The sequence below is a fragment of the Anomaloglossus baeobatrachus genome, chromosome 8 (genome assembly GCF_048569485.1).
Source record: "Anomaloglossus baeobatrachus isolate aAnoBae1 chromosome 8, aAnoBae1.hap1, whole genome shotgun sequence".
In the NCBI taxonomy this organism is placed as follows: domain Eukaryota; kingdom Metazoa; phylum Chordata; class Amphibia; order Anura; family Aromobatidae; genus Anomaloglossus; species Anomaloglossus baeobatrachus.
This window is the reverse complement of record NC_134360.1, coordinates 73,846,360-73,859,245: the sequence shown is the minus strand read 5'-3', so window position 1 is coordinate 73,859,245 and position 12,886 is coordinate 73,846,360. Positions and strand designations below refer to the sequence as shown.

General features: G+C 42.2%; 2 protein-coding genes across 7 annotated transcripts in view; one reads left to right on the top strand and one right to left on the bottom strand.

The window, feature by feature from the left end:
- ECM2 (extracellular matrix protein 2) overlaps window positions 1-12,439 on the top strand; it is a 68,246-nt gene extending 55,807 nt beyond the window's left edge. For 2 of the 5 annotated variants that reach the window (XM_075320854.1, XM_075320853.1), the window contains exons 8-10: window positions 3,288-3,427; window positions 6,942-7,268; window positions 10,706-12,439. In XM_075320854.1, coding sequence (XP_075176969.1) covers window positions 3,288-3,427; window positions 6,942-7,268; window positions 10,706-10,874 — 636 coding nt within the window. In that variant the 3' untranslated portion in view covers window positions 10,875-12,439. Of the gene's footprint in view, window positions 1-3,287; window positions 3,428-6,941; window positions 7,273-10,705 lie in introns of those variants that run through there. The other 3 variants (XM_075320851.1, XM_075320852.1, XM_075320855.1) reach the window with 2 other exon arrangements.
- Window positions 1-12,886, bottom strand: part of LOC142249854 (centromere protein P-like) — a 389,082-nt gene that overhangs the window by 115,593 nt on the left and 260,603 nt on the right. The gene's annotated exons all lie outside the window — the stretch shown is intronic.

Sequence of the window (12,886 nt, the reverse complement as noted above, 5' to 3'; positions counted from 1 at the left end):
GGGTGCTCGTGGTGCCAGCGTCCTAGCAGTGGGGAGGCTGGATGTTACAAAAATCAGGAGAGCATTTCCCTTTCCTTCAATCAGTCTGTATACACATGCGCAGGTGATTCCACCATTTGACCACTACTTACTGAGTAATTCTGGATGAGTGCAGCGCTCCACCGTTGTGTGAGGTGGCGCACGCACATTGTCCAGGACAAGAGGAGTCTGCACATTAAGGGAGAGCATGCTAGGCTATCACAGGATCGATACCAGTGTGGATGTCCATACAATTAATATGTAGCGATCATTGAAATATATTCTATAATAAGTATCACTTGCATATGTGCGCACATCATACACCAGATAGACCCAACATTTAATATAAATATATTCCAGACACAAAATGTGGAATAAACACAGAGGGGACCCCCTCCCAGGCATACTCACGAATTCCTGAAATGTCAATGATAGAGAATCCCTAGGACAATCAAGGATCTTTTGAAATATTGTTTTAGAAACAGAGTAAATTTTCACAAGACATACTGTACGAAGCACGGTAAGTATGTACAGCCCCCCACAAAAGCCAGTAATTATTAGTGTATTATCAATCTCTATATTGTATATAGACAATAATAACGTATTAGAGTTTTTTATATGTACAGAAGCAATCAAGGGTAAGGAGGTTGTTTGTACAAGGACATAGTATAGCCGCCTGGACTGAGAAAATGAATGCAGGAGTGCGGTTACAATAAGTCCTTATATGTAGCACGTCCACCCATCTCGATAGACACTCGTTATGATGCCAGGCCAAATGCCCCACCATGGACCTACTCAATTATGATAATATCCAGCGTTGGATGCCCAACCTAATCTCCCATGGTAGTAGCAGAGCACAATGAGTGTATAATGGTAAAACTCAGCAAACCATATAATGAATGCATGTTGGTGACCAACAACGCTGAAAAATAAAAAATAAATAAAAATTAGAGAGAGATTCAAAATGTCAGATATGAAGGAGAGAGGAGGTACAGATGTTGACCCTGTATCAAGGGTGATTAATGTCAATATGAGAAAATGTCCAATCCATTAGGCCAATTTGGGCAAGAAGTCATACTACGTATGTCTGACGATGGTAAAGAGGATCCAAGAGATTTGGCGAGGTCCATGGTCCAGTTTTGTTCAAGAGTACCTATGGAACTAAAGAAATAAAAAGAAACCTCCCTCACATACAGGTACTGCGTTTTGTGATAATGAGGTTGTGTATATATAGTACGCACAAAGAGCTCAGCTGCATGCTTCTCCCTGATGAAGCTGCATTTGCAGCGGCGAAACGTGTCAGAGAATGATTATGCCTCAGCAGCCCCATCTATAATCTAGCTACTTGGGTCCCATGCATTGCTGATCTTTAGGTCACTTTTTAGATCCCCTCATATCCAGGTGGATCACTATGCATAAGTGGGTTTCACTCTTCTATTCACGCTGGATTCATTTTCCCATCTTTACAGGGCACAATAGGCAGGTTTTAATTCATTTAATTTTTTTTTTACAATAATGGAAGTTTAAATATGGTATCCCTTATAGCATTGCACTAGTGATTTTGTGTTTTTTAACCCATGTGTGTTTTGTATCAATAAAATATCATAATTGTGATTGTTGGTGGTGTGCTCCTTCTATGCTTTGTCTTTTCCCTTTCTAAACGATATGCACATGTCTGACTAAAGCACATTCATCTCTGGTACATAGAACATGTCTCCTTCCTGAGCGGTATGATGGATGTACATTCCCATCTTGTTTGTACTTGCATATAATTGTTTGTACAGATGAATGAGGCACCTTCTGGTATCTGGAAATTGCACCCAAGGATGAGCCAGACTTGTGTAAGTCCACAATTCTCTTCATGAGATCTTGGTTGATTTCTTTTGACTTTCCCATGATGTCCCACAAAGATGCAGTGCGTTTCAGGTGTGCATTAAAATACATCCACAGGTGTGTCTCTACTCAGATGTTGCAAATAAACCTATCAGAAGCTTCCAATGATATGACATCATCATATGGGCTGTCCCATATTGTTTAAAGGCATAGCACTCTTAGGGGGGGCTTTACACGTTGCGACATCGCTTCCGAAATATCGTCGGGGTCACATCGTTAGTGACGCACATCCGGCGCTGGTAACGACATTGCAACGTGTAAATCCTAGATGCACTGATAAACGATCGCAAAAGCGTTGAAAATCAGTGATTTGTGTAGCGTCGTTCATATTCATAATGTCGGGTCGACCGCAGGTACGATGTTGTTTGTTGCTCCTGCGGCAGCATACATCGCTGTGTGTAAACCCACAGGAGCGACAAACATAACCTTACCTGCGTCCCGACGGCAATGCGGAAGGGAGAAGGTGGGCGGGATGTTATGTCCTGCTCATCTCCGCCCCTCTGCTTCTATTGGCCAGCCGATTAGTGACGTCGCAGTGACGCCGAACGCACTTCCCCCTTGAAGGAGGGATAGTTCGGCAGTCACAGCGACGTTTCCGAGCAGGTATGTGCGTGTGAAGCTGCCATAGCGATAATGTTCGCTACGGCAGCAATCACCACATATCGCATGTGCGACGGGGGCGGGTACTATCGCGCTCGGCATCGCTAGCCGATGCTAGCGATGTCGCAACGTGTAAAGTACCCCTTAGTGTATGTAAACTTTTGACTTTGCAGAAAGCAATAAAAATGCCTTAAAACATTCTCTCTCTCGTTCATTCTAGTATTTGGCAAATTAAAATCATTTTTGTTCCTAATTGACCTAAAACGGGAAAGGTTTTTTCTGATTTTATGTCAGATAGCGTGAAAAAGCTGCAGATGATTCTTTTTAGGTAGTGGAGGCAAAATCTGGTTTCAACTGTATCAACTTGGCCTTAAAAGTCTTCTAAAAACTACAAGGAATGGATGGAGAAAGTATACTATATAACTTTTATTCTCACAACCAATGCAGATTATTTGCTGAGGCTGCATCCATCCTCCTTTGAGTTAATTACAAACATATGATAACTTGTTAGACTAGTTAATAACATCTGGAGTTTCATATATCCGAGTTGTGCCCTTGAAATTCTAATAAATATATGCAGAATATTGTTTTATGTAATGTAAAAGTCTATTTCACAGTTAGGTAAGCTGCACATCACAAGAGCATGCATAAACGTAAAACATATTTATAGTTCGCTTATTGCACACTGATGTGGCTGTAGATGTGGCTCCCGGCTCACACGTCTCCATGATAACCGACTAGTTTATTAAATTATTGATTATATTTTTATATTTTAGGAACTCCATCTTGAAAACAACCAGATAGAGGAGATTTCAGAGACATCCTTCAACCATACTGTTAATCTCAATACAGTTGTTTTACGGTATAACCAACTTGAGGAGACAAGAATACCTCCATTAACATGGATATTTCATAAGTAAGCTATCGGAAAATTATGCATTCTTTTCTAATATGGCTGCCCTTATGGTACGGGTACAGTTGACGTTATAAGATTACATACACGTTAGCCACATTCAGTAAAACGCATCTTCCATGTGCTAGCTGTGTCCTCAAGACCAAAGTGGAACTTTTTAGGCTAAATGCAAAAAACTATATGTGGCAGGAAACTAACACTGCACATCACCCTGAAAAGATCATTCCCATCCCAGCTGTCGCTGGTACTAGGGCTATGGCAGTAAGGCTTTTGAAGAGCTGTCTCTGGGTTGTAGGGCTAAGGACGCTGTCCTTGGGTTGTAGGGCTAAGGACGCTGTCCTTGGGTTGTAGGGCTAAGAACGCTGTCCTTGGGTTGTAGGGCTAAGAACGCTGTCCTTGGGTTGTAGGGCTAAGGACGCTGTCCTTGGGCTGTAGGTCTAGGGTTACGGTCCCTGGGTTGTAGGGCTAAGGGTGGGGGCCTTGTGTTGTAGGGCTAAGGGTGCAGACCCTTGCTTGTAGGGCTAAGGGCAATGTCGGGTAAAGGGCACTGTTTATGGGGTCTAAATCCCACAAGCTTCCCGCAGCATATCTACAGCATTATACACAAAAAAAAAATCACATCACAGTCATCCTCCAGCATCGCGCACCCCCCCAAATTCCACCACAAATATTCCTTCTTGGTATTATAGACCACTTAAAACCCCACCAAAGGAATCCCCCCAGCATTATAGACTCCCTAAACCCCACCACAGGCACCCCCCTCAATTATAGACCCCCCAAATTCGACCACCCTTTACCCTTTTTTACCTACAATTTCTCATTGATACAGTAAACAAGGGCTAAAGATGGGGAGCGTATGTCACATCTCTCCCGAGCCCCAGCCACTCCATTGAATGGCACACTGTGCTATAGACCGGAAGTGATGCCAACACGTGACAGCGGGGATAGTGTTTCTTGGCTTTGCCTTTGTCTTTTATACATACTAGTGATCACTATAGCCAAATAACAGTTCAATTTTTGTTTCAAAACTCAGGGCATTTTTCAATTCTGAATGTGCAGTAACCTAGCTTTTAACCGCAGTTGTGGTGCAGTGGCTTGTTCCTTGCTAAGAGAGCCTTCAGGTTGTGTTGACAGGACATATTTTACTGTTGGCATTGATACTTTTGTACCTGTTTCCTCTACCATCTTCTAAATATCTTTTCCTGTTTTTTGATTGATGGTATTATTTGCACCAAAGTATATTCAACTCTAGGTGACAAACCTAGTTTTCTACCTGAACACTACGATGGCTATGTGGTGTTTATTGTACGGATTGTTCCAATTAAGAAGAAAATAGTTGATTTTTGTCTCACTATGAGACAATCTTTGATCCTTCAATCGCTGCAACAAATAGTTGCAGTACTCCTGAATGGCCATTTATTATGCCTGTGTGGACGAGCAGGCATTGTTACACTTATAGGCAGCATTAATAGGCTTAAGTACATGGCAGGTCCTAGCGGCCATGGCAATTCATTACCACCCAAAATTGAGTCATATGAGTGCAGATGGGAAGGAGGGAGGACTCTCCTAGAAACATTGATCTCCAATCCAGACTTCGGCAGTGCAATGTCAAATAAATAATTACAACTAGTGATGGGCGGACTCACACATAACCATGACCGCCGCACCAAACCGGATTAAAAAAAAAAAAAACAGGTTCCGGCCTGGAATTGATCCCGGTTATCTGGCTGGATGCGGGTCCCCATATAAGTCTATGTGGACCAGAATCCGGAGAATAAAAATGGTGGTAGAAGGGATAGGGAGATAGGAGCAAGCGGGAGCAAGACTTATAGAGTCTCTGTCACAGCTGTAACTGCTTCCCGGATGTTCATTTACTTCTGGGGCCGCTTATTTACCTTCATGCATATGCACTGCTTTCCCCGCCCACCGCCGTCTGTGATTGGTTGCAGTCAAACATGCCCCCACCCTGAGTGTCAGCTGACTGCTTCCAATCACAGGCACTATGCACGTCTATCGTAGTATAAAAATAAATAAATAAAATATTTGGCATATGGTCCCCCCATATTATGATACCCACCACAGATAAAGCATATGCCTACATGCTGCAGCCCCCAGCTGTGCGCTTATCTTGGCTGTGTATGAAAATAGGAGGAACCGGATGTGGCTTTTTTTTTTTTTAATTTAAAAAATTATTTTAAAAAACAGCATGCGGTCCCCCAATCATTATGATACCCAGCCACGATAAAGCCCACAGCAGGGGGCTGGTATTCTCAGGTTGGGAAGACTCATAGTTATTGGGTCCCCCCAACCTAAAATAGCAGCCTGAAGCTGCCCAAGATTGCCGCATCCATTAGATGTGACATCCTGGAACTTTATCTCATTGCCCTGGTGATGTGGCAATCGGGGTAATAAGGAGTTAATCGCAGCCTACAGCTGCCACTAAGCCCTAGATTAGTAATGCGAGGTGTCTATGATATCCACCCATTACTAATCTGTAAGTGAAAGTAAATAAAGACAAACGCTTAAAAAATCCTTTATTTGAAATAAAAAACAAAAAAAACACCCTTTCACCACTTTATTAACCCCAAAACACCACTGTAAGTCCGACGCAATCTACACGAGGTCCCATGACCATTACAGCTCTGCTAAAGCTGAAGCTCAGAGCAAGCGCCATAGAACATGACTGCCCGCTGTGAGCTTCAGGCAGACTGAGTGAGCCGCGCAATCAGCGGTGATGTCACTCAGGTGATTTGCAGTCACAGCTGGTGGTTTCCACGACCCTTCACCTGTGACTGCAGGTAACCTGACCTCACGGTACTTCATTAAACTCAGTGACTCCTAAGGTGAAGTCACTGACTTTACTGAGGTCAGGTTACCTGTGGAATCAGTCCCTATAGTATGCGGCTCTCAGATTACAAAGCAGAAACCTACAGAATAAACCTGTCACCTTCCTGGCGGTCTGATCCAGTCCGATGGGCGTCGCTTGTCTTGACCCGCCACCTCCTCTATCCTTGCAATCGCCGCCCTCCATCTTGCATTGTGTGGATGACGCGTTCTACATAATCCACATAGTGCTCTCCATTGCGCTCCTGCGCACACACGCTTGTCTTTGCCCTGCTGAGGACAGATCAAAGTATTGTAGTGCGGATGCGCGGGCGTTCTTTGACCAGGTTCCTTTTAAAATTTACCAGCTACCATAGCAAACATGGTACCAATAAAATAGTAAAATTCATAGTGTCCGATTTACAGTAGCAACCATTGGGCTTTAATAACAGTACCAAATCACTCTGCCCCTAAAACAGTGCTGAACATTTTAAGAACCTCTGTCTTTACTGCACAGCAATCTCATTTACACTGGGAACAATTCTGTCAATATGACAGCATTGCCAATAATGACACTCTGAAAGTTTACACTTAACATGATACAAAAAAGTATATTTTTGAACAGTTTTTGTAACCACATAAGCAACATTGTTCTGCAAATTGTTTAATTTTCCTGTATCTTTTTTTCCTAAAGGAACTTGGAATCAATAGATCTATCCTATAATCAGTTTTACCAAGTACCATCATTTTTGCCCAAATCTTTACTGCACCTTGTACTCATAGGGAACCAAATTGAAAGGATTCCAGGTTACGTATTTGGACATTTAAATCCAGGGCTGGAATATCTCTACCTTTCTTTCAACAAACTCGAGAACGATGGAATAGACCCAACTTCATTTCATGGGGCATATCACTCATTAAGAGAAATATTTCTGGATTATAATGCGCTAACTAGTGTGCCGGATGGAATGGAAGATATGAGAGATCTGCACATACTGAGGCTGAACAACAATAAAATTAAGTAAGTAAAAAACAATATAAAATCTACAAATGAAAAAAACTGTCTGTAATATAGAATACAAAAGTACCCATAACACTATGGGGTGGATGCATCAAGCAGTGTACATGAGACAACTCTAGTTAAAAAGGTAGCACATGGGGCAAAGAAGGAGCGTATGATAACAGTGGTGATATAGTGAGAGAGAGATCGGTATGGAAATATCCGGGTTGCCAGTTGGATGTAGGACAAAGACAGATAAATAGGGCACGATATCCCACGTTGGCTATGATATTTAGGGTATGGGACAGACGTAAGTTTCTTTTGACGATAAATGGGCCTACAGAGCTCTGGCCACTGTGGCGGAACCCGAATTTGCCAGAAATTAAAAATTTGGTGGGGTTCAGAAGATGGGAAGATAAAGGGATCCATTTAGTGTCACAAGTACTACAAAATAATATTCTTAAGAGTTTTGAGCAATTGAGAACGGAGTTTCACCTTCCACATGTCTTCTTTTATCAATACTTACAGCTGAGACACGCACTAGAAAGACAGAGGAGGAAAAACCCGGTGACAGTGACACATAATCAAACATTACATAGGCTACTTACATCTGAATCCTCTAAGGGTCTTATTTCTGAACTATACAAAAGATTACTACCTGCCCATCTGGAGACATACCCACTGACTGTTAAAAGTAAATGGGAACGGAAGGTTGGTCCCCTGACGGAAGACCAGTGGTCTGAAATTCTAGAACCGGTCCCTAACCTTCCGGTCTCTGAGTGCCAAAGGCTTTCTCAAATATATCTCCTCCACAGGGTATAGAAAACTCCCAGCCTATTATTCAGGATGGGACTTAGACCAAATGCACAATGTGTTAGGTGTGGACAGGATGATGCCCATTTGATGCATGTTATGTGGGAGTGTGGATACATTAGTGATTTCTGGAAACAAACCCTGGGACTCATAGACCAAATATATCATATCACAATACAGCCGTCCCCTCGTCTATGTTTGTTGAGTCTGTGGGAGGGAGGAGTAGACCCGGACTCTCCAACAGCCCTGGGAATAGCCCATATCCTGTATCAAGCAAGGAAGATACTGGCATACCATTGGTTAGATCCTCTACCACCAACGTTATCAGAGCTTAAAAATAAATTAAATAAAGTCATTAGATTGGAAAGGGGAGTTTATTTAAAGAGAAAAACACTGAGAAAGTTTTACAAAATCTGGCAGCCATGGATGGAGTGGCCGGGTCTCCCCTCTGGGGCACTAGTGCAGGATGCAATGCTGGACCAGTTACTGTTGAGCTTGCAGTGAATGGAACGTTTGGGGAGTAAAAGTTAAAACTAGTGTTTTACGTGGCGAAGTGGACTTTGAGCGGTGCTGTGGGAGGGGCCGGAAGGGTGCGATTGATGATTAAACGGGGAGAGAGAGGCAAGCGGGTATGGAAATATGATGCGGAGCGACGTGGCTGATGGAGGAGGCTTTTCTATTAGACTGAGGTATTATTGCATTATTTAACTGTTGTTTATCTGTGGAGCCAGGTTGTTTGTAGGCTCAACTTATATAATTGTGATCTAAGAATCCTTTTTTTTTTTTTATACAGAGGAAGAACCTGATTTATAGACAACATATGTTTTTCAATGTACACCTTTACTAGTTATATAAGATGCAATATATTTTCTCTATATTGATTCCTAGTTGATTAATAAAAATGATGGGATTTAAAAAAAAAAAATAGGTAGCACATGTTGCACCAAAATATTGGAATTTTTACACCAGCACAGTCACATTTTTGAAAATTGGATAGAGGTTTGCAGCAATGACATGCTCAAGTGCCTAAGAATTCATTCCAATTTTCCCTATAACAAACATAATTTATTATTTAAGCTATGGAAGAAACTTACTGCAGTCCAACATCTGACAGCCAAAACATATGCCAAATTCATTAAGAGGTTGCGCCTCTTATAAAGGGTGTAGAGGCTCAGCTTGCTCGGCTGCGGTTCGAGGTGGACACAGGAACGGTCTGTATTTAAATGTCCAGCCGATTTATTCAGTAAATAATAATAAACTGCTCAGTAGAACAAACACAAAAAAAGACTCTTTCCAGAACAAAAAGAATACAAACTGCGAAATACAAGTCCATATAATGCTGCGGGGGTCAGCCTGCTCATGATAACATCCATTTTACCCACCAGACCACACCGTAGGGTGGAGATATGTGAGCAACATCTCTTTGACTGTTCCCAAAAACCCGGCCCTCTCATGGCCTATTAAACCTTTCAGCATTTAACATGCTGGAGCCTTTCTCTGGGATTACATCACTGAGGCTATCAACCTCGATGAATCATATCTCCCTCTCCAGAATTTTACAAGTGACCATGTTACAAGGGTCAGAAATGAGGAAAATTTAAAAGTGCTTGTAAAAACAAGCAACCTTGCAACTTGCCCTGTATAAAAATCCTCACTACTCATAAGAATTGGAGAATTTTTAATTTTATAGTATTATTATTTATTATTATAGCACCATTCATTCCATGGAGCTTTACATGTGAAAGGGGTATACAAAATAGGGACAAGTACAATAATCATAAACAATACAAGGCACAGACAGGTACAGGAGGACGGAGGTCCCTGTCCGCGAGGGCTCACAGTCTAAAAGGGATGGGTGAGGATACAGCAGGTGAGGGTAGAGCTGGTCATGCGGCACTGTATCAGACTGAGGGTTACGGCAGGTTGTAGGCTTGTCGAAAGAGGTGGGTCTTCAGGTTCGTTTTTAAGCTTGTCAAGGTAGGCGAGAGTCTGATGTGTTGTGGCAGAGCATTCCAGAGTATGGGGGAGGGACGGGAGAAATCTTGGATGCGATGGTGGGAAGAGGAGATGAGAGGGGAGTAGAGAAGGAGATCTTGTGAGGATCGAAGGTTACGTGCAGGTACGTATACATGTTGTTGACTAGATTGCAGTCTCAGAGTGGCCTATTACATAGGCCAGAAGTGCGAACCGGCTCACAGAGACAGCTTTAGTAGCCCTGAAGCTTGCTGGATCTGGCAGCTTCAGTTCTCCTGTGCTTCTCCCATGCTGCCTCTGCTCGCCGCTTGGGTGAGCAGCATGAATCAGAGTCTGACTCCATGACTGCAAATACAGTTTGAAGATCCGGATGTTGACCGTAGCCAGAAACTAGACTAGTTCTGCGATGTTCCCAGACAGTTCCTTTCTGTACCACTATAGGTGATTGACACACATGAGAGAGATCTGTCAACCACCTGGAGTGGTGCAGGGAGACGCCAGCCGGACACATTGCTGGACTAGTCTTATCTTTGAACTATATTTTCTCTGATATGCTGGACCTGTCTTAAAGGTTTTTGTTTTGTTTTTTTGCTTTATTTCTGTTTTTGTGATGGAAATATCTTTACATTGGAAACTCAAAAGTGCTAAACTCCTTATTTATTTTTGTGTAGGACTGTGTCTCCAAATTGCATCTGCAGTGCTGAAGATGAAGGGGACTCGAACATAGAATATCTTCACCTGGAAAATAATCATATCAATACGAGAGAAATATCTCCTTATGCGTTTTCCTGCATTCGCTCCTATTCCAGCGTTATTCTGAAACCTCAGAAGGTCAAGTAAGGTCAAGCAAGATTATATCTGATGTTCAGCCTGGAGGAATCCTTTACAATCATCTTTATCTTAGAGTACATACACAGGACTGGTCTCCAAAAATACAGCAATGGTCATCAAAATACAAAGTACAGACATTTATGGTCTATTCATAGTAATTCTAACATGACGTATATCGCTTTTATGTCAAAATAGTTCTACAATCCAGAATATTGTCTTCAAAAGTATAGCAGCTTTCTTTTCATAAACAACAGAAAGACAATCTTACAATTTCACATTCCAAACCTGCTATTATTATATATATACACTGCATAGCTATTGGTCATTGTTGGATTAAAAAAGTACAAATAGCATCATATTTTGGTTCCACTAACGTTGGTCTCATAAATGTCTGAATTTGGGGTTGCTACGTGCTGCATGCATCTTTAAGAACACAAATATTACAGCAACGTCATTATTGTAGCAGTTTTCTTTTCACACTTTAAAACATATTTCTGAATTACCGTATTTTTCGTTGTAGAAGACGCATCAGATTATAAGATACACGCCAAATTTAGAGAAAGAAAAATGGTAACAAAAAGTTTTGGTGAAAATGGGGTTTGTCTTATAATCCAGTTGTATCATACCGGGGAGGGGAGGTGGCAGCAGTGTTAGAGCGGGGCCACAGGAGGCAGGGGCAGTGGTGGAGAAGGTGCGGCGGGCGTCTCGGCTATGCTGCAAGAGCTGTAAGGCAGGAGCCATCTTCCGTGATTGTAGGTAAAAAACTATCGGCAGTATGGGCTTCAAAGAAATGGCGCCCGGAGTCGACGCAAGCGCAGGCTGAGCTCACTGTTTAATAAAGAGCTGAGATCTCATCTGCACATGCGCCACCTTCGGGCGCCATTTTCCTTAAATTCACTGCTGTAAGATCAATGGGTTGGAGGTGGTGCATGCGCAGATGAGCTCTCAGCTTGTCATTGAGCCAAGAGTTCAGTCTGTGCACGTGCTGACTCCAGGCACCATTAATTTGAAGCCCGCACCACCGTCATATTCTTTAATCACTGGGGATAGCTCCTGCATCGTCGGTACACTCGCAGCATTGCTCTACTTATGCCACCACCATCTGACCCTGCTCCGCTGCACTCCCCCACCTCCCGGTAAGCTACAACCAGATTATAAGACACATCCCACATTTTCCTCACAAATTTTTGGGAGGAAAAGTGTGTCTTATAATCCAAAAAATACATTATATACAAACGTCTCTGAGAGAAAGACTTTTTTTTATTATACTTTTTCATAATGCACAACATGTTCTTGCAAAAGCTTAGACTGGTGGCTACACCAAGGTAATCTCCATAAACCTTGCATGTAGACCTCTTCATTCTCAATGTCCATGGGGGTTATAGCAACCAAAGTCATAGTGTATTTAATTGGCAAACAATTAAGGCATTTAACTCCAAGGCATATATAATGATTGCAGTGTCTCTGTACATCTTGCTGGATCAAGTATGGACACAGATGTTAATGTTAAAAAGTACGGTAATAATAAAATTATTATTTTAATGCACTTTTGTTTTACCAATAATTTTACCAAAATTATACAAATGTTTGTAGGTTATCTTCCAATTAAATTTAAGGCAAATAACTACCTGTATGCCCTCTTAGTGGTGAGGCCAACATGGTGAGCCCATGCCTGCCTTTTAGCACTCTGATCAATCACATTATTAGGATGGCAATGTTATGAGTGTGTCATGGCCTGTTGTGATCTCGGGGCGATCTGAGATCAGAAGGTCACACGATATTGTGGATCACAGTTCCGCTTTAGTGCCCGTTCGTCATTTTTCCTGAATTGGAGCATATTTAATTTCATCCAGTACTGAAGGGGTTAAGGTTCATTTCTATCCTGCAGTGATCTAACAGATCGTTCTAACCTCAGCTGTATTCACTCCTTTTTGCTATAAATGTCCACTCCGCACTCCTCCCTATGCTGGCTATAGATCATACCTATGCTGACCATGTTTGAAGGAGCTCGTCACTTCATA